The sequence below is a fragment of the Sinohyriopsis cumingii genome, chromosome 15 (assembly GCF_028554795.1).
Source record: "Sinohyriopsis cumingii isolate HCF-2022 chromosome 15, ASM2855479v2, whole genome shotgun sequence".
Taxonomy (NCBI): domain Eukaryota; kingdom Metazoa; phylum Mollusca; class Bivalvia; order Unionida; family Unionidae; genus Sinohyriopsis; species Sinohyriopsis cumingii.
In genome coordinates this window covers 128,076,240-128,099,585 of record NC_142975.1, presented here as the reverse complement: position 1 = coordinate 128,099,585, position 23,346 = coordinate 128,076,240, and the positions used below count along the sequence as shown (strand labels likewise).

The 23,346-nt window shown below is 40.1% G+C and overlaps 1 protein-coding gene across 2 annotated transcripts in view; it reads left to right on the top strand.

Annotated features, from left to right (window-relative positions):
- The first annotated feature begins 9,849 nt into the window (after positions 1–9,849).
- LOC149782754 (BTB/POZ domain-containing protein 6-like) overlaps positions 9,850–23,346 on the top strand; it is a 28,380-nt gene continuing 14,883 nt past the window's right edge. Inside the window, exon 1 of one of the 2 annotated variants that reach the window (XM_089934244.1) lies at positions 9,850–9,927. In XM_089934244.1, coding sequence (XP_089790370.1) covers positions 9,918–9,927 — 10 coding nt within the window. In that variant the 5' untranslated portion in view covers positions 9,850–9,917. The remainder of the gene's footprint in view (positions 9,928–23,346) is intronic. The other variant, XM_089934245.1, reaches the window with a different exon arrangement.

Here is a 23,346-nt window from a genome sequence, read left to right as displayed (position 1 = left end):
ATCTAACATCATCGCTCCACTCTCATACCTTTGACAAATCGTTTTTTATATTACTACTTTCCAGAAAGTTTTTTAAGAATCTCTGACCTATAATTGCTTACGTTTTGATGATATCTCTTATATGTCTGACCGATCAACAGGATCTGTAGATAACACCTCATGTAACTTCATATGTTTCTGCAGGTTGATCTTGTCTTGATTTGACAACCACAGTTCGTTTTAGACAATCATCAGATAATTTTGTTTGCAGCTTGTTTATAACTTCTAGCTCCTAGGAAGTTTCTGCGATAATATCTTCGGCAACATTCTTTTGTCCCTCTTCAACTAGACCTAGTAGTCCTTTCTCAGATAAGAAATATCTGGCCGTTTGCCAAGTACACCTTCGGTCACTGGTTTAAAAAGTCTAGCAGTTTCTTCAGCAGTTTGCTGTCGACCCCAACGTTTTTGCTCAGCCTTCCTCTTGAAGGCCCTTGTTGCACACATTTCTTTAGAACCTCTATTTGTTTTGCGTACATTTTTGAAAATTTATTTCTGTTAGACTAATTTCAGATTTTGACAGTAAAACTAATTTTCAGATATTTATCGTTAGATTAATTTTCACAGTCCAAACGCTTATCTATCCCACATCTGAACATACTCTATTTCGATCTGTTGCTAGCTTATCAAACAAGAAAAATTTGTGTCTGCCATCACGAGTAGCTTTATGTTAAAGTTCGGCCACTTTGTCTTTTAATACACACCCGCACTTTTCTCATGGTATGTTGTGTACGTCGATATTGTCTAGTCAAGCAAATGATATGAAACAACATGTATTTCGCCTGATAAATCGATCCACGTTATAAAACCCTTGTGCCAAATAGGTAGCATTACATTTTCTGTTGGGCAGTAATGAAAAATACGGTGTTATCTTGTCCATCTCAGCATTACTTAGCGGAATGTTATTCAAGATAAATATTTGATGTTCGCTGAATCTAGCTCGGCAGCTGGAATTAAATCTTCAGATTGTTTTATGATAAATATATCATCGCCTACGCTAAGTTCATTTTTTAGTTTTTCATTATCCAAGCAATCCGTATTTATCCTGCAGTGGATTGTCCGTTTAGATATAAACTAGATCGTAGCTGAAGAGGTCGTTAAGTAACAGATTCATCATAAGATTAGTTTTTCCCGATCCTGTTCGTCCTGCTATAAGATAATGACAGTCCGGTAGGTCGTGGTTATGTTAATGTTCGATTAAGCGTTCCGTGTCAAAGCTGATTATGCTCATTCTATTCTAGGTATTCATAATATTATATCTCGCAGTAAGAATGAGAATGAGCTATTACACAAAATGTGGTACGTTAATCATTAGCTCAACAGATGAAAAACTACAACTGCAAGCACTACGGCTGGCGCAAACTTTACAAGCTATATAAAAAAATCTGAGATACAATGACAAATAACAAGTATGTCAGGTCAGCGACTGCTAGACCTTAAGATAACATATCCACCAATCAATACAGATAACTCACAAGCAGTAACCTTTGCACAACTTAGTACTAGTAAGTTATTAATAACTGGTGGAAAGATGACTGGAAATTTCAATGTAAGACCGAATTACTCTCTCCCCTGCTAACATAAATAACTCACAAGCGGTAAGTTACGCACAACTTTGCGCGGTTGATAATAACAAGCTGCCACAAGCTGGTGGGACGAAGGCTGGAAATATATATATATGGGCGGGAGATTAATATTTTATACTCAACATGATAAGACAATGTTTACCAATAACGATTTTATAACAAATGTAAAGTTTGTCAAGGATAAGTTTGCGATAAATTTGTGATAAGGATAAGTTTGTCAAGGATAAGTTTGTGATAAAGTCCGGTGATACTGTGGTGGGAATTCTGAACTTGGGATCGAACAAGATAACAACTATGGCAATTCCATCAGCAACATCAGATTTAGCAAATAAAAATTACGTCGACGATATGATAGGAAATATCACATCACGAGTAGAAAATCTGGTGATACGATAAAAGGTATGTTAAACATGGGCTCGATTAAAATAACAACTACTTGTAACACAGTCGCCCCATTTGATTTTACAAATACTTTTATGTTGACGTTGAGATAAGTTTAGCGTCGGCGAGTACAATTACTTCTGCAGATGCAAATTACCTTAAAAAGTCTGGAGGCATATTTACAGGTGCGATTGATATGGCTGCCAACAAAACACCTTCTATGTATGTGCCTGTTTCTACATTTGATTTTGTCAATAAACAGTACGTGAATAGTGTTACCCAATAGCTTGCGATTGGTGGTAGTACAAAACGAGCTAAAAATAGTGTCTTTCATATTCCACATCTCGCTGATGCTGTTAATATTTGTTGGGGTTGTGGGGTATATGCGTCACGTTATTTTCAAGGAAATGAGCCTCATTATGCGTTTGCATTTAACAGCCCTGTATCTGATGGGTTAGAGATGACCACAAATGGAGAATTAGATAACTTTTGAATTAAAATATTATGTTATGAAGCCGTTGCAATATGGAGATTTCAACTGCGAGGAAAATGAGGTGTTGCACTCGGAAATGTTTATAACTGGAGATTAGAAGGATCTAACGATAATTTAATTTGGACTATGCCGTATGCGAAATCAAATTATCCTATTACGTTTCCTGAGCATATGACTCTTAATCTTGCAGTAACCGCAGACAAGTACGAACTATTCGGGATTGATACTCTCAACACGAGGGGTATTTACCTAGGTTTGACGTCGTTTCAGATATATACACTCGACGACCTAGTATAGGTCTGGCGTGCAAGCACGCTTCTATTTAATTTAAGTTGTAATATATAATGTTTGCTGATCTTCCATCGATCAGGGTCGCAAAAGAGTTTTATAATTTTATACTAACCCGACAACGGATATAGAAATAGTGGATGTTGATCAGCTAGACCCAGAACGTGTTGAGGAAGCAAGAGCGGTGAATATAATTGCTCGAATGATAAAAATAACTTTACGTTCCCCCAGTTTAACCGAAAACAGTACCAACTTTGCCAGAGTTTCAGGAATGAGATACCCTCAACTGAGATAAGTGATCAGTGTCTTTATATATTTATCAGCTGCTATCCTGTAAGCGAGTGCGAGGAACAGAGATTAAAGGTTGAAAAGTTTTTGATAAATACATTGCTTGAGCTTTAAAAAAATATGTTTTAACGATCGACAGCTTGACAATCTAGCTGAAACAAGGAAAGATGAGTTTCTTAAAAATCGCAAGCTAAAGACACATTTGTTAAACATCGAATATTTAGTGTGCTAGGATTGGACTAGTATGACAAAAAGACGCTGTTAGAAATGGTAGATAAAAGTACTGACACTAACCTGCTAACAACAGCATATCTAGTTCTAATAGACTCTCTTGCCGGCCATAAAGATAAATATAACGAATAGCACATTAATACTGGAAACAACGCAATATCAGAAAAAGACTCTAGAATTGAGGTTTATGATGATGTCGAATGAGATATATATTATAAGGAGCTTCACTATATTAAAACTGTAAAACCTATTATTGACGAAGATTATGAAGTATATACTAGTTCCAGAAACATTTGCGTTGAAACGCTATAAAAAAGATGCCGAAAGTTACTGACGCAAGCAAAATACAAAAATATGAAAGAACTGATTGTTAAATACCTAAACTTATATATGAAGAATACAAATCATATAGCTGATAACAGTCCGTTCAATTGTACTGGATCCAGCAAGGGATCACTTTTGTCAGGGATTGATTAAGATAAATGTAATAAACTGACAAGGAACAGTGCAAAACTAGTATCTAGCTAGGGCAAGCGCATTCGACTCTTAATGAACCTTTCTCAAAAGCAAATACAAAACATAGACAAGAAAAACAAATAAAACAGAGAAACCGTTGTCTTTGTGAAACTTTACATGACTATGACTTGACTGACGACCATGATGCTTCAATGATAGCTCCTCGACAGGTAATGAATAATGAAATTGACGCTGTTGCCTCAACAAAGTTGTTTTTGTATTTTGTTTAAACTAACACGGGGGTCTGGCGGGGTAAGAATCATTGTCGTCCAAGTGCACAATACGGTTTGGCAGAGATATCCCTTTATAACCACTACTTACATTTCTCTAAATGATAGTTTTAATTTAGGGATTAGAGTCATCAAACAGTTTCAAGATTGAAATAAAACTATAACATAGTTAGCCTGAGCAATATCTAAATGGTAATTCGGGTAGCACTAAAATAATTTTCGGCCTGGGTGGATTAAAGTACCCTTTTACTTTTCAAGCCACTCTGTAGCGATATATAATGACCCCCACCTTTAGAGCCAACCAATCATACTTCCTCTAAAGAGTTAAATCTTTAAAATTTCAATTTTCAACACTATATACTGAACAAAATTAGAAATATTTCACATCTAAAGAGCTGCCAATTCGCTTTAAAATAATTTAATTTACACATGAGAAAAGTGGACCCAATTTCCTCAAAATGACTCAGCATAAAACAACTCATAAACGCAAACAATCAGAGCTAGGAGCAGGACTTGAGTAGAGTTTCAAGCATTTCTCGTCATTGTCCTCATGACACTCAACGTACAACACTGCTTATGCTTTCACTAGAGTACAACTAGTTCCAAATGTAAGCTTGATAGTAAAATGTGTTACAACCATGAACATATTATGTTTTAAAACATGACTCGTTATGTAAACATATCACATGAGACTAGGGATGTAACAAAAGCAATTGCAGTTGCACACATAGCCCCTGATTACTGTTAATATTCACGTTCACAGTGAAACCTTTCAGCAATCTGGGTGTTTTAAGCTTCCTTTTCAATGAGGTGTTCAAGCATCTTAATGACATTGTTAAGCTTTAAGAGATTATCAACATTTTGAAGTCTATGCAGCTTTAACGTTACATTGTCACGCCAAAGTAAAGATGCCAGCAGACAAGTATATAAGAACATAATTATTTTTCACAAGAAAGATGACAGTCATTTGTATCTGAATGAAGAAATCCAATAGTCTAAAATTTCATGGAACTTTGTAATAATTTTCCATTTTTGGTCAAGCCTCCATGCTAGAGAGCTACACATCGGCATTATGAAAATGAAGATTCCTGATTGGCCAAAAGAATTTACTGCTCTGATAGTGTAAGTGGTTAGAGTGTCCGCCTCGGCCTAGTGTCAAGCTAATTTAACCAGATGGGACATGATGCAACATGTCTGCGGCATGATGACCTAGTGCTAGACATGACTATAAACTGCCACACTGCAGCCATTGTAGTGATATGACTCTAAAATTGTTAAAGCTACGTTACAATCCAAGTCACACACACACACACACACACGCACACGCACACACACACACACGGAACATTTCTAGGTTAATATCCCAAATTGAGTTCGACCGATCAGCTGTTGTTTTGACTTTGTCTGTTTAAAATAGATTACATCAGCATGCACTCTGCAAATGTTGGTTGGAATCGGCTGAGACACTTAGCATACTCATTTCGAATGTATGTTGGAAAATTTCCCTTGTGAAAACCACATACGTGCTTATGTAAATATCTACTAGCCTTTTCTATTGGGAATGATATTACATCAATAAAGATTCGGTCTTGAAAATACCGGTGACACTGGGAAGTGTAATATTGTATGACCAGATGAAAAATCACACACTTTATGACATTTTCTCTCACTTAACTTCTCAGAGGTCCGTCGCAAAAAGATGTGTGATAGCTGACTGAAAGATAATCTTTCTCACGTCAAAATGATACCTAAATTACTGAAAAGTGTAACTGTGAAGAATGCAACATAATATGTTCATAATGTTTTCCCATTTTAGTATCAATCTTACTTAGGTACTTGTGTCAAAATGAACGAAGTCGTTTTCATTGCAACCTGTTCTCAATGGACAACACGTAGTCATATTAGGCATATGCTATTTGCAACTGACACAGGCCAAATGTTCAGCGATATTAAACTTCTGCACTTGCTCAGGGTGAAAAATGCATGCAGATTTATTTTTAGGTTCGAATCTAAATATGCTCATCCAAGGGAATAGGACGTAGTAACGCTTTACTTGGCCCAGCTAATTTTACCCGGTCAAGAAGAGAAGATGAGTGGTTTTCCTAAGTCATGTAGGATAAGTCATGCAGTTCTGCCATTTAAAAATTATGGGCGGAAAATTAAATCTCTGAAGCCTACCAGCAGAAACTATGTTTCTTGTTAGACTCGATGAAAACACATACATCGAGACCGAAAATCACAACATAAGAATCATATGATGCTGTCTGAACACAGATTGGAGTGTTACTCTGTAATATACTAACGTACATGTATTTATAATGATATTTGTTATGGTAGCTTCCTACGACATCTATGGTATCACAATATTCAAAGTTTTCCGCATTTTTTCTGCATAGCGCCACCTATCGAATATTTATAGACACTGCATGACCAAAAGTTAATAGTTCTGCATCAACAGTTAATTTTTGGAAAATGTCGTGATTGCTGACGAGTACACTATTTTAAAAATACACCCATGAATACCAAATAATGGCCGTACCCCATGTTCTCAAATAGGATTTATATCTACTCAAAAGTCACTGTCACTAGTAAATCTGTTAACCAGTTTGTTTCTGATTATGTCCAATGATGTTTTGCAAGAGTTACATGACATGATTACAGTATATCTCAAGAACCAGGAAATCGAATCTATGGTCGAGAAACAAAAGTCAAAATGTGAAGTATGGACCGTTCTTTTTTTTCTGGTGGTTTTAGCAATTGACAGGTGTTGACTTAAAACAATTTTTGTTTCACGATTTATTACTTTTCGTTGGAACACTGGGAGATGTTTAAACTGTCTGAGGTCGACATATACATTCATGCTCATGTTGGTGATTGTAAGCGACCCACAGTCCACTTGTAGAAACCTTACACAAGGTCCCCTCTTCTTGCAAGAGGTTTATGGGTTGACGGATTGTACCTTCTTTCTAGGTGTCCGCTTAATTTGGTTTTCGTAATCTAGAGGTTGACCACCATCGATGTTATTGACCGGTTCGAGTAAATATTAATATAAGTGGTGAAACTTATAGGTGGAATAGATAGAGATCTGAGCAGAGATATAGAACAGACCAACACGAGCCCTCGTACATGTAAACTACAATTCAATCAATTACATAGAACAGCTGTGAGAATTCATTACATCAGGAATATATTCTGCTTCTAGAAATAAAACTTTCACCGAATTACAAAACCACAAATATATTTAGATAAAGTAGCCGATCTCTTTTACTGATAGAATTAGTTCATCAAAGGATCGAGTGAACAATGGAAGTCAATGCCTTGTACAATTGCATAACCTGTTTCTACTGTTCACTCCACTTCCACTGTAGCTTTTCATTCGACTACCCTCTGTCTTGTTTCTTTCGGTCTCCAACTCTGTGTGTGGCACGTAGATTCACAGATACCTGGATCTCCGGATAATACTTCTCACCATGCGTCTCAGGATTCGTCCCAGACATATTACGTCACATGATAATACGTCGCAGAGATAATACGTCGCAGAATGCGTCTAGGAGTTAAAACGTCTCAGAGATAATACGTCGCAGGTGCTATTTTCTCCCTTTTAAAATAAATAAATAGAGACAACCTAAATTCTCTCTTGTTTATGATAACAGGGGCTTGCATTATCCCCCTCTCGTTTTCAGATCTTACTATCGGTGCTAAATAGATGCTAAGGAGTCGGTTCCACATGTCCTATAACGACTCTAATTAGTATAATGGCTTATTCATCAGGCATTAACAAGACACATTAACACCGCACGAGGCATAAATGTTACTAGCCAGCCTCAATTTACACAAGTGAATGAATGAAATACATTACATGCCTTACTACGTCGTTTCAGTCAATACACACTCAACCTTAATCATACGTGAAATCTTATAAATTCGGTGAATTCACACGGATTCTCGTAACTCATATTAACTACTTTAATGAATGAAATTCCTAGAACCTAATTCTTATGCAAACAAGGCGACAAATTCAAACAATTCGTTAAACTTATCTAAAGAAAATTAATGTACGACTTCCTATGCATAAACTCAACACAGTTATACTTCATAAATCAAATCGATATACGAATGTAGCAAATATATTCATGCAAGTATAAGTAAATAAGTTCAGCAAAGCATTATATATGGCATCAATAAATTACATGGAATTGTCACAGATACCTTTGAGCTTTCAGCGTTCCTCGCTTCTATCACCAAATTTGTCGGTTTTTAATCGACAATAGTCCTCTAGGACAACAGTTTTAGGAGAGAATTTCTCCCAAATTTACTCTCGGAGTCTTCTTACACTTGTTTTCTCGTGCAGAAAAGCTTAGACTGATTAAAATTTTCGATGTGGCGATTTTAAAACTAGGATATTTGATATGGGAAACGCGCCCCTTATTTAGCGTAACCAATCAGGATTAAATATATTTGCCGCCTTTTTAATAACTAGGCACCACATCTGGGGTCAATTTGACCTTCTACAGTGCGACTACTGGTTCATGAAAAATTTCAATTTTGACAGTTCCTTATGAAATCGAAGTTTACCGTGTCCCTAATAGTCCGTCTGGCTGCCATATAATCAAAAGTGTAATTAAGAATCACCACAGTCACCGACCATATATTTAGAAATGTTCACAGTATAGCGATTTAACAAACCGCCTGCATCCATAAATCTAATTAATTGTTCTCTGGTCTGAAACTAACCCCCGGTCACAGGGGGTTTCAAATACATTCTTTATTTAACTGATAAGGTTCTGTTGGACGGCACGGTTGGCATAATGAGTGCCATGCATCCATTTTCAGGTCCATTTATCTTTGGACAACATATACATCAAGTGCCCAACATTAGGACAAGTATCTGCTATTGTAAAAATAGTTGTTGTCGGTATTATCAGAATAACTCCCATTGCATAACTTGGAATCTGCATGGCGTCTTTTTGTCGATCGTTTCCAGCATTTGATTTAAACTGGAAATTAAATACATTTTAATAGAGAATGACGAGCAATAAACAGATATATATCTTAAAATTCAGTGTATTAATTTACTTATTCGCCGATCACAGACATTAAGACCCGCGATACCATAGACCCACCAGAGTGCGATTCTTGCAATGAACCATTCACTGTTTAGTTCTTTATGATATATTATTTCGATCTCCAACCTGCGCGCGATAACTGTTACAATGTTCATCACATGAAGGAACTTTTTGATATAATAAACGTCTTTTGAATTTTAAAATTCCTGAAGGAAGTAAACATTTATGCCAAGATATAACTTTTATGTTATCACTTTGATTATTTTTATGTGATGTATATACCGTCGTTCATACTAAGTATATTTTAGTCCAATTATTCATTGTCACACCATGTACATTCTCCATTGATCAGGAAGCTTTATATTTTACCCTTACCATCTAATCGTTTTACTTTTAACTGTTTGATTGTATTATTGCTGGTCGATAACAAACCTTATAGCAACTGTAAATGATATAACTTTTTTATATCGCTAAATATAACTACAGTGCTGATGCGCTGTAAAACTACATTCAATCTATCAATCAACAATAGCACTCCGGTATAAGACTGGCACACGGTATCTTCATTCCGTTGCCGAAGGTATTTATTGAAATTGATGTAGACTAGCGTTATACTGTCAAAATTAACTTAGCCATTACATGCAACACCATCTAATTAGTGAATGGAATTCGTCAAACTGTGCTAGTTTGTAAATCAGTTTTCAGATTTAGTGACTGAATGTAAGCAAACGACAAGGAAAACAACACGTTTTTCAGATTCATCGAATCAAACACGCCTTTACAGTTTAATTGAGCGATCACAATGGCAGCAGGTAGGTTTGTCATATTACCAGTGGGTTTGTTGAATATTGTGAAGATAGAACATACGAATGTTCTTTATAATGAAGTTTGAAGATGAAACATATTACAATTTCTCATCTTTATAATGAAATAGGTGCTCAAACATTACACATACGATTCAACAGTAAAATGTATATCGTTAGATCATTTTGGTGACGTCATACGAATATCTTGCTATCTCAACGAAATCGAAAGTAGTGGATTTCCGCATAGGGCACGGTGCAGAAAATAGGTACGTTGCAAAACGAAGTGAACAGTTCAGATCTATTTGTATGCTTATTTTCAAAATGACATTTGATATTTATAGGTTTCTGTTTCATTATGTTAGTTTAAATTCACGACTATATGCGTGTTACTCTTCAATATGTGATTCAATACGATATGTCTTTTTTTAACAACAATCACTTTTGATTTGTGATAGTACATATCTCAGTGAACCGACTGTCTTTAATCCACTTTCCTCTGTAGACAAGCCATTTGTCATGGTCTCAGAAATTCCCATTATAATCATAAAATTAACTTTTGTATCTATCAATATAAAAAGGCTTATTTTTGTTTGACTTTGATAATTACAGCCAGCTATAAAGTTGAAATGCAAATATGCCATTGGTGATCAGCAGAAACTACTCAAATCTCACTAAATGTATGTCCATGCATATTATCAAAACCCACCGTCCGCAGTTTTACCCCATGAGCCTGATCACTGCCATTGAAGGGGTGAAGTTACTAGAACTGCACAATCATTAAAAAATGAAAGCAGTGTCATCTGCATCCAATACTTGCAATGTCTAGTTTTAAGATGTCTCAAAATATTAAACAAAGTCAAAAGTCCAAGCGGTTTAATTATGTGTACGTCGTTTCAAGTGGCGTAACTCCGAAGCTTTCGGAAATTTATGGAATCATTCGGAGTTTATCGTCAGACTAGCTCATTGAAATATGAACTCCGTATCAGTAAAGTTTTGTTTGAAACGTAAATAAAATGACAGTATTCGGGACCCCCTGGCAAAAATCGTGTTAGAAATAGTATATAGTTACGACTCTATGGTCATAAATTTAGTAACAAAAAGAAGCAAAACCAAAACGTTTGCAACTTCACAAACAGTTCATTTAAGAAAGTTACAAAAATCAAACTTTCAGAAGCACTTACGGTATTATGAATTAAATCCAAACACCAATCCAGAGAAAGTTTTATTAGTGTTCAAAAGAATGAATTATTCTGTTTACGTTTCAAAAACAACGAATATACTGGTCCGCCAACAGTCATGTCGTGTACAAATGGCGTTGTCCAGAACTCCTTTAAATAATTCACATTAGTTCCAGAATAATATTATAGTTCAATGCGCATATTCTATTTCCAGTGAATAATAAAAAAAACAAATGTTTTCTCTCCAATAATATCGAAAAACAACAGTAGTGAAGGGGGATACCCTAGCGACAATGGGAATTAGCATTACAGACCCCCTTGGGACAATCTGGCGACAATGGAAAATTAACATGGAGAAAAATCGTGGGACAATCTGGCGACAAGGGAAATTAACATGGAGAAAATTTGTGGGACTGTTGAGCGACAAGGGAAATTAACATGGAGAAAAATCGTGGGACTGTTTAGCGACAAGGGAAATTAACATGGGATTTTTTTAAAAAAACTTTTTTTAAAAAAAGGGGTAGGCAATTGAAAAGTCATTCTCTTTTCGAGAAATATGGCTGGCCCTGAAAAGGGCCTTTGGGTTTATGTTAATGTATTCATTAACATAAAGGGCACCGCATTGGTCATTTTCTTGTCCTTAGGCTGCGTCTTACTGTTGGTCCGTAAATCAGCACTCTTTTCAGGCATCCTTGTCTTTCAACGTAGATCCTACGTATCCACAGGCTGGTGTTTGTCCTGTGGACAACGGTCCACTTGGATCGGACATACATGAGCATGTCCGTCCTAAACATCATGGAAGACACAAGGGTGGATGACTCAACTGTGGTCCACATCTTGAAGCGACGAGAACAGGTGAATCAATGCAGTGAACTGCGCTTATTTATAGGTAGAGGAAGGATTGAAACGGATTGAGTTCATTCACCAATCCGAACACGCGTTACAAAATTCAGTCAGCTCGCATCCAATCCGAAGAGAGCAGTCTGTGACGTCACGTGGTCTATATAGATTCGCTAGCGCTTGTGTGCAGTCAATCTATGCGACAGTGATTCAACATGACGGAAACTCAGAAAACGATCCATTGGGGTGCACCAACAGGGGAGACCGCCCAAGGGAACCCGGACTTACTTTCAGAAGAGGTGAATTGGGATTTTGTGGATTTTCTCTCTTCGCAAGAATTTGTTCCGGAACCTTCGTTACCTTCTTCATTACCGCAAGTGGAGAATTTTAGACAGAGACAGAAAGAAGAATTGGAGAAATTTATACAACGACAAAAGGAAGCGGAACAAGCTTTTCTCCTACAGCAACAGCAGCAAGAAGAAGAGGTAAGAAAAAAAACAACAGCAACAACAGCAAGAAGAAGTAGCAGCAAAGAAACAAGAGGGTGAAAATCAAACGGTCACAGTACTGTTGGACATTTTAGCGGAGTTAAGAAGTCTGAAACAAATGTATCAGACTTCTTTATCACGACCGAAGAGAATACGACCTTCCCGAGCTAAACACGTTAACCCTGTTACTAAGCCTACCGTACCACCCTTAGTGATTTCAACCCAATCATCATCAACATTACGCAGTCCAGAAGTAGGCCTTGGCCGTGGCAAAGGCATAAGGCAGTTAAAGTTGATTGCTTAAACTCACCCCTACACCAAAAAAAAAAAAAAAGGCCCTTTTCAGGGCCACCCACATTTCTCGAAAAGAAATACAATTTCAATTTGCCAATAACTCAAAAAAAACCCACCCATTTTACCCTTATAGTACGTGTCTGTGTATGAGTGCGTAAGTTTCGTTCTTATTTTAAAATCAAAACTCAAAGACACTTACCTTATATCATTAATTTATTCTTTTATCCATTTTTTACAATCCAATTCACAATTCACAACACAACACTGTAATAAAAAGTTCATTGACTTCTTCTTTCTCCTTGTTTAGTCTCTCTGTTTTTTAAATTTCTTCACCGTCTTTTCCTCATTTTCTTCCCTTCTTCTTTTCTTCTCCTGTTTCTTTGCCTCTTGTAAATAGAATTGTCTTCTTTCTTCCTCTTCTTCCTCTGAAGAATCCCTCTCTTCTTCTGAAAAATCCTTCTTTTCTTCTGACTCCTCTTGTTTCTTTTTTGGGCAATCTGGAGACCAATGTCCTTTTTCTTTACAATAATAACAGGTATCTTGACTTTTGTCTTTTTTAGCCCCTGTTTTTGTTCTTTTTTGACGGTCTGGACACTCTGAAGACCAATGCCCTTTCTTCTGACAGATATAGCAAGTATCTTGACTTTTATCTCGAAAGGAAGGAGAGTAGTCCGTAGGCTGGTCTGAAGAGAATTTTCTAATGACCCCTCGCAAAGCTCTGACGAAACGTTCCATCTGGGTAGTCTCTTCCATCGTTGTGCTCGGCTTGAGAGTGAAATGAATAGTGAAAGGACAAGACACACACTCTTTTATATACGCTGGTCTGCCATGACTATAAATTAGTCTATGTTGTTTAAACTTGAGTCATTTGACGTTTTGCACTCAAGATGAAACGATCCTATTCATTCGAGAAGAAAGAAGAAGAAGAAGAAAGTAAGAGGCAGAAACGTGATCTATCGCCTCGTACCAGGGCTGAAATCATGGCACAAATTCATGCCAGTGATTTTGAAGAGGACATGAGTGAACCAGAATTTGAAACCTCTAAACCAAGTTCACCACCCTTAGTCAACCCTGAAAAATACTATTCCATTCGAGAGACGGAAAAGCGCTCCTCTAGAAAATTTAGAACCACGGCTTACAAATACACGGTGAAGTGTAAAGATTTCAAAGCTGAAGTGCCGTTAGAGAAAGCAGAAGTGTTCATCACTGGGGTGTGGGATTCTTTGCTCACTGCACTCAAGCGACAATGTCAACCCAAAGAAGACATTCGCTTGAGACTTTCCATACAACACGACGGTTTGAAATCCCCTGTTTGGATCGAGTTTAGCACCCCTGCAGAACTGACCGCTTCCAAAGTCATGGACAAGATTCAACACGTACAACAATCTAATGACCAGTTTGACATCACCGATGGTAAAGCCACACTGGACATGACCCACGTCTCTCCTCCTCAAGGGACTGGACGCAAAAAGATGTTATTGGTGGACGACCTTCGCAACACCAAAACAAGTCTCGTCCGAATTAACAACCCTCATGACCAGATGTGTTTAGCCCGTGCCATCGTGGTGGGACGAACCTATGCCAACAAGAACGACACGGTAGAATGGAAAAGAACCTGGAAAACTATTCAACGATCCGATCGAGCTAAACAACGAAACGAAGGAGAACTCCTGTTGCAACAAGCTGGCCTGTCCAAAGACACACCCTGTGGCATTCCTGAGATGCAAAAATTGCAAGATGCCCTAGCTCCACGATACACCTTGAAAGTGCACCCTCAAGAAATGCGCGGGCCTCTGTTGTTTCGAGGGTAAGATTTTAAGGACGGAAAATACATTCATGTTTATTATCACGATGACCATTTCGATACCATTACCAGTATCACCGGATTCCTGGGATACGGTTATTACTGTGAGAAATGTGACCATGGTTATAATAATCGAGAGCAACACAAGCATTGTGGATTGAAATGCTCAGGATGTTTGGCCTCTCCACCCTGTCTGAGCGAAGAACCAGTGCCTTGTTCAACTTGTCTGCGCACGTTTGTCAGCCCTACCTGTTACCAACAACATCTGAAAACACAAGGTTCACAGAAGAAATGTGCTTGTCAACTCCTGAGATTGTGCCCTACGTGTGAACAAGTCATACGTACCAATAATACCAAGGCACACGTATGTTCAGGAAAGAAAAAATGTCACATTTGTCACCACATCGTGGACTTGGAACACCAATGCTACGTGCAAAAATACCAACCCCCACCAGAGAAAGAGGATGGTCACAAGAAGAAAGGCAATTTCATCTTTTTCGATTTCGAATGCATGCAAGAGACCGGCATTCACATTCCTAATTTCTGCGTGGCTCATCGAGCGTGCGAGAAGTGCATTCAAGAACCTATCTTCAGTCATTGCCCTCTCTGTAGCAAGATTCCTGGAGGGTGTGAAAAAATCTTTCGGGGGCCGAACACGTTAGCCGATTTTGCCCAATGGGTCTTAGACCCCGTTGACAAGACGTGGAGCCAAGAGGACATCGAACTTTACCGAGATTGTCATCGTCATGCCACGGTGATGGCTCACAATTTCTCCGGATACGATGGACAGTTTCTTTTGAGGTACTATACGGAACAAGGCACCGAACGTCCTAAAGTCACTTTGAACGGAGCCAAAATCATTTTCATGCAAGTGGGACAAGTACAGTTTAAAGATTCGATGAGCTATTTGGCCATGCCTTTGAGTCGAATGCCTAAAACGTTTGGAATGACAGAAATGGCTAAAGGGTACTTTCCACACTTTTTCAATACGGAAGCCAATCAACACGCCGTTCTACCCCATTTACCTGAGGCTCACTATTACGACCCCGACAACATGCGTACCGAACAACGAGAAGCTTTCTACGCTTGGTACCAGGCTCACGCCTCGGACCCTTTCGACTTTCAGGAAGAAATGCTAAAGTATTGTCGTTCCGACGTGGACATTTTACGGCGTTGCTGTGGAAAATTTCGAGAACTGTTCATGGAACACGGAGGGGTCGATCCTTTGAAAGAAGCTTGCACCATTGCCAAAGCGTGTTCCTTAGTGTATCGACAACGATTCATGCCTGAAAACACCGTGGCTGTCATCAGTCCTCAAACGGCCCACTTTGTCAAACGTCAATACTCGGTCAAAGCCCTACGTTGGTTACATTACTTGTGCGACAAGGAAGACAAGTGGATTCAGCATGCCCGCAACGGAGGGGGCGAAAAGACCATCGGAACGTATTCGGTCGATGGCTGGGACTTAGAAATCCCCAAGATCGTGTACGAGTTTAACGGTTGCTTATTTTACGGATGTCCCGTCTGTTACCCTGACCGTGGCACTAAAAATCAGTTTTTGCAACGAACCATGGAAGACTTGTACCAGGACACTTGTCAGCGGCGCCTAAAGTTGGAACAGGAAGGATACCAAGTGGTGGAAATGTGGGAACACGAGTACGATCACCGTATGAAAACCGATCCCGAGTTTAAACGCCTCGTGGAAAGTTACCAGTTCATGGACCCACTGAACCCGAGGGATAGTTTGTACGGAGGAAGAACCAATGCCACCTGTTTGCTGTACCAAGCCGACGAAGAGAAAGGAGAAGAAATCAAATACTTGGACGTGTGTTCGCTGTATCCCTACATGTGCAAATATTGTCACTTTCCTACAGGGCACCCGCAATTGCTGACGGAACACATCGACCTGAAAAACATTCGACAATACGAAGGCTTGATCAAGTGCAAAGTTTTGCCTCCCACGAACCTATACCATCCCGTCTTACCTCACCATTGTCAAGGCAAACTGATGTTTCCATTGTGCCGTACTTGTGCCGAAACGTGCAACCAAGATCAGCCTTGTCAGCACACCCAGGAAGAACGGGCCTTGACGGGAACCTGGGTCAGCGTAGAATTGTTCAAAGCTATGGACATGGGATACCAACTGTTAGAAGTGTACGAAATTTGCCACTTTCCCAAGAAACAACAATACCACAAGGGTGATCCCAGTCAGAAAGGCATTTTCGCCGACTACGTGGATGCCTTTTTGAAACTGAAACAAGAAGCCAGCGGCTATCCTTCCTGGTGTCACACTCCCGAAGACCAAATACAATTCAAAGAGAAATACTATGAACAAGAAGGCATCTCTTTAGACCACATCGAGAAAAACGAAGGCAGGCGATCGTTTGCCAAAGTGATGTTAAATTGCTTGTGGGGTAAAATGGCACAACGACCGTGTTTACCCAAGACGGAATATTTGACAGAACCTTCCCGCTACTTCCAGATGATTCACGACAAAACCAAATACATGAAACACGTGGACGTCGTTCGAGAGAATTTAATCTTGGTCAGTTACGAAGAAGATCTGGACTTTGTACAAGACGACCCTTTTGGAAATGTCATCATTGCGGCTTACGTGACAGCTCATGCTCGCTTAAAATTGTACGAAGCTTTAGAACTGTTAGGGGAACGCGTCCTGTACTTTGACACGGACAGTTGCATTTACATCCATCACCCGAGTCAACAGCACCCTGACATCGAAGGAGACCGTTTAGGAGCCTGGACAGACGAGCATCCCGACGACAAGATTCTAAGTTTCGTCAGTGGCGGCCCCAAAAATTACGGCTACGAATACCGGGACAAAAAAGGAGAAGTGCACACGACGTGCAAAGTGAAAGGACTGACTCTGAATTATCGTACCAGTCGAGTGGTCAACTTTGGGGTATTGAAAGAAGCCTTGCAATCGGGAGAGGATGGAAACTTTAAAGTGACCACCTATCAACCGAACAAGATTGTACGTTTACCCACTCACCACATCGTCAGTCGGCCCTTGGAAAAAGTCTATCAAATCGTGTACCAGAAGCGAGTGAGACTTCCCAATCATTTCACCTTACCGTATGGACACGTTGGTATAAAACATTGGTTGTAAGAGGATAGTTACCCTACCAGAAAGATGACTTCGCCACAGCAAGAATCGAGTGAGAAACCCGATGAGAACTCCAAGTTCAAACCCTACCATTTTCCAGTCTTCTTACCTGACTATCGTGATTGTGCCCGTCGATTGGACACGTTTCAGAAATGGCCTTCGGATAGGGAAGGATTACCTTCTTCGCATGTTTTAGCTAGAACAGGATTTGTCTACTTGGGACCTGAGTCAGGATTGGGATACGAGGTACAGTGTTTCGCTTGCGGACTGAAGTTACGAATGGATCTATGTATCTATAAAGATTCAGCTATTCTGGAACATACTCGATGGTCTCCGCACTGCCCTTACCTTTCTATGGCCTTTCCACCCATCACACTACGGTACAATGTTGACGGTACCTTAGAGACGGTACCTTCCAGAACAGGACATAAAAAACGTAAAAAAGGAAAGATGTACAAGCTGGAGACTGCATTGCGACTAGTAAAAAAAGGGGCTATGGTCAAGATCGATAGTTCATTGTGACTACCAAGATCGAGCGAACAAGATGAATACTTTCAGAGAAACACAGAACAAGTTGTTTAGATAGGCTCAATTCAAGTGTGAGGCTTCTGAAGTGGAATGCGATTGTGAGCCTTGTGATGGGTACGATGCTGTACCTTGTGACCTGAGTGATGGCGTAAAGCATCATGGGAACTTTAGTGTCCCTACCCCTATCATGGAAAGTGATGCTGTGCGTGCCAAACCTGTGGGATGCGAAAGTGATGCCGCTCGTCCTCTTGGACATTTTACTGGGTTTCGTTTTAAAGGGGAATGTTCACCTTCACGTCTACCCCCTTACGGATGTCATCCAGCCCTGAGCAAACTCCTGTTCATGTCACCCAACCTTCATCGAAACGAACCTGTGAAAGACGAATATTCGTTTCCTGTGCGTTTGTCGGAATACTGCGACTTTGAAAATCGTCTTCAATCGTTCAAAGGAAAATGGCCTAAGTATCTGGGAGGACCGACCCCCGAAGAATTAGCCAGAGCCGGATTTTTCTACTTGGGCGAAGGAGATAAAGTCAAGTGCTTCAGTTGCGGTGTGTCACTTCACCACTGGGAACCGCAAGATTCGGCCTACGTAGAACATGCTCGATGGTCACCGAATTGTTATTACTTACCCTTAGTGGGACCGAGACATTGAAGGAACTTACCATGTCGTTGACGAAGAAACCAGATTGGCTAGGAGTCAAATGTTGGACATTACCGAGACCAGTATTTAAACTGCATTTCAAAAACGATATTGAATCATTACCTAAAGAACTGCAAGAGAAGATTTACAAGGAAGTTTGGCAGGGACTTCCAGAGTGAAATCTCAATGGGTCACTGTAGAACTTTTGTGTCGAGAAATTCATAAGAGGAAAGTGAAAAAAGTCAACCAGTGTGTTAGATTTCTTTGGGTCAAGGGTGCATTCATCCTATTATATCGCTTTAGACCGTTTACATCAAAAGAGTTCAGTGACATTCTTGGACGTTACCCTGAATGGCAGTGGTCAGAAATTACTCACTATGTGGATTACTTTTGTGAATTGTACGGACTGACCTATTCATGAATACTTTACAAGAGAACATTCGTGCTTTGCCTGTGGAGTTGAGAGAAAGGATTTACCGAGAGCTGGTCAAAATACAAGTGACACGTAAAGAACAATTGCATCCGTTACGTCACCGGTGTTTGAACCACTGGTACCTGAATGCTATACAAGGACTGATTGAGTTGAAACTGTTCCATTGGACAGACATTGATCAACGACCTCCTGGTTATAAAAAGGAATGGTTTGGTATTGACGATTCTATCTACTACATTGTAAACGTACTGCATCGAATTCCAGAGGAAGAGTTAACGAATTACCAACATCTTTCACGCAATGTCAACTTGGTGAAAGAGGAAACTTCTGAACGAATTGTAATGTGTAGATTAGTGGTGAAACGATTTAGATTCGACAATGAATTAAAACCATGTTTGTGCAAACAGTACATTTCTTGTGTCAAACCAAAGAGGATTTAGTATGACCTATTCATGGATACTTTCCTAGAGAACATTCGTGCTTTGCCTGTGGAGTTGAGAGAACGCATTTACCGTGAGCTGGTCAAAATACAAGTGAAGCGTAAAGAACAATTGCATCCGTTACGTCACCAGATCTTTAACCACTGGTACCTGAATGGTATAAGAGAACTGATTCGTCAGAAATTGTTTCAGTGGTCAGACATTGTTCAAAATTTTGAGGTCGCCAATGATCGACATGTTCATAATTTTGGTTACTTCGAGATTCACCTAGTGCAACGCATTGAGGAAGACAAGTTAAAGGATTACAAACATATTTTACGTGGAATCTACTTAGAGAAACAGGAAACTCCTAAACGAAGTTTGAAGTTTAGGTTACAGTTTGGAGCATTTAAATTTCCTACTGGAGAACGAGGATATCTGGCTAGAAAGTACGTGTATTGCATCCGAAAAAAAGAGAATATAAAAACAGGTTGTTATGCCGAGGTTTTTATCACATGTAATCCAACAGATTCCGTGGAAGGAACTCAATGACCATATTCAAACCGTGGATCATTACCACCGATTATTACAAGAACTGTATCCATTCAATTTGGGACGACAAGTGGTGTGTGTCTTAGTGACTTGTTTTCTGGGATTTCGTTTACCAGCCGATTCTTTGTGGACTCTTTACGATCAGTACTTACCATACCCCCATGGCCTTAAACGGTCACGAAAAACTCCTTTTGCTCAAAGCCTTGCGGTTTCATCTGGATACTTCTCGACCTCAACAGGAAAAAAAGATTCGTCAACTTTTAGCTACCCAAGACGTGTATGACGATGTGTGTGTAGCTTGTGACTTACACCCCCATTGGACAGATGTTCGTGATTGGAAAAAGAGGGGTTTTGAGGCTTGGACCCAAGAAGTGGCCCAGTATGCACAAGAGTTGTTCAAGGAAAAAAGTTACTTTTCAACCTGTGTTAGTGACGGTGCCAGAAGAACCCGTCACCGAGAACAAGCGCTCGCTTCAGGACAGGACTGTCATGGACATGCCTGAAAGGTCATTCCGGGAGGACACTTGTGTGACAATACCTCATGTAGAGACTGTAAGAACATTACACACTGTCCCTAGGACATCTTGGTTACCCAAAACATGTTGTACAGACACTTGTTTATATTCCACTTTGATTGTTTTGATGTGTTTTTTATTCCTGTACATCACTATTTGGGTTTTATGTATTTTTGTCTTTCGTGTTCATATTTGAAACATTCAATAAAAGTGTTCTGAAAAAAGTATATAAACTCTTGTCTTGTTTGTTTTCGTGTCACAAGTGACATTTCTCACACCATGGCTACCTCTGCTGTCTCTGCTCCCTCTTCCTCTACTGTCAAAGTCATCGACGAACACTTAGATCGTGCCAGTTGGGAGGCTTTGTATCTTCGCCATCCCTTTAACATGCTCATTGCTGGACCTAGCGGTTCAGGCAAAACCGAATTCGTCAAACGTTTGATCGAACATAGACATCATTTGATCGATCGGCCACCTCAACGGATCGTGTGGTGTTACAAAGAGTGGCAATCGGCGTACAACCTCTTGCGAGAAAGTCAAGGCGATTCCATCGTGTTTGTGGAAGGCATTCCTAAAGAAGACGACAGCATCGTCTCTGACTCCCGTCAAACCCATTTGGTCATTTTTGACGACATGTTAGGAGAAGACGAAGAAGAAATTAAATTGTGGTTCACGCGCAAAGGGCATCACCGTAATGCCAGTGTCGTTTACATCACCCAATATTTGTTTTAACAAAGTAAAGCCCATCGCACCATCAGTCTCAATGCACATTACGTGGTCTTGTTTAAAAGCCCTCGAGATAAATCGCAAGTGCAAGTCTTAGCCAAACAGTTAGGAACGCCTTGGCTGACTCAGGCGTACGACGATGCCACTCAAACGCCACACGCCTATTTACTCGTCGATTTGAAACCTACGACCCCCGAGGATTTGCGATTTCGTACCCACTTGTTTCACCACTGCTGCCAAGACGGAGGGCCTGTCCTGTACACGTCTCCGTCTTCGACTTCATTTCACTCCCCATAAAAAATCTATAAAAACCTCAGACCCTTTTCGTCTGTCTCACACACAGTGTGAACATGACGTCCCTTCAGTCGCATCTTCCCGTCAAATTGATTCGTGCCTTGTATGGCATCAGTCGAGAAAAAAATCCACAAACACGAGCTCGTGTCTTAGAAGCTAGTCTCAAAGAAGTCTTACGATGGTTCACGGTGACGGCACGTCAATTACTCCAAGGAATCATTCAGATTCCTCATCAAACCAAACGCTTTTTCGATCGAAACAAAGTCGCTTTGGTCCAACTGGCCGATCCCCGCATCGACACTCAAACCAAAAAACAAATCATTTTGAAACCTGGAGGGAGCGGTACTCTAGGAGGGGTCATCATTCGCTCTCTCTTAAGATGGGATCCTAATGCCCCCAAAGTTATCCCCAAGACAAAAGTCCAACGAAGCCCCAAGAAGAAAAAGAAAAAGACCAGGTCCCCAAGGAGAACTTCTCCAGTGGCAGGACCCTCCTCTTACCAGACACCACCCCGGAAAAAGAAAAGAAGCCCCCAGAAAAAGAAACAGAAAAAAAGTCCCCAGAAAAAGAAAAGTCCACAGAAGAAAACTAGTCGCAAGAGAGGCACTTCGGCTAGGACGCAACCTTACACTTGTAAACCACGACCTGCCACAGCGTTGACTGCGTCTCCGGCATCCTCACGTTTATCCACTTCTCCGTTGATGTCACCAGGAACTGAAGAGTACTTGGAGACGTTGATCACACCAAGAACTTCTCCGTTGATGACCCCCAAAAGAACTTCCCCAGTAGCAGGACCCTCCAATTTAGTGGCAGTGGCTGCTGCTCACAAAGTACCTTCTCCCAAAATCAAAGTCCATGAAAGATCGGACATGTTACAAAGTTTACTGGATTTGTCCAAGCAAGAACTGGCTCAATTTAGTCCGTTACGTACCCCTGCACGACGTGTCATGCCTGTCATGAAGTTGATACGACGTAAAGACAATCAGTGGCGACGCGTTCCAGTATAAAAAAGGCCTGTGAGCAAGTAGGGTATCAGTGTTTTTTTGGTGCTCCTGAAGACTCAAAGATGTCACCCTCCAGAAAACCCCAAGGAAAGAAAAAGAAAGGACTGCCACCACGTTTAGCCAAACATGGGGACATGTTATCTGTCCTGTCCAAAGCTTCTCCACCCCTACGAAAAAAACTCATTCAAACGGCCTCCAAAGAGGTCATCGATACCGTGTGCGAATGTTGTTTGAACGTTTTGAAAGGCACGATCCCTTTGTCCAAACACCAGAAACAATGCTTAAGCAAACATCGTCACGTTCTTCGCCAAATGGTTCGAAAGAAAATTCCCATTCGTCAAAAGAAGAAGATGTTAGTGCAACGTGGAGGCATTTTGCCCCTCTTGTTAGGCCCCATACTGAAAGGAGTCTTGGGAACCATGTTGGGAGGACTGGTGGGAGCAAGATCAAAAGGCCTCGGAAGTCCCAAGATCTCAGAATCGACCCTTGACAACCCCATGGAAGGACGAAAACTAGCTTTAGTGCCTTACAAACGATGGATGGAATACCATCGTTGGCAAGAACAACGCACCCCGCATTTACC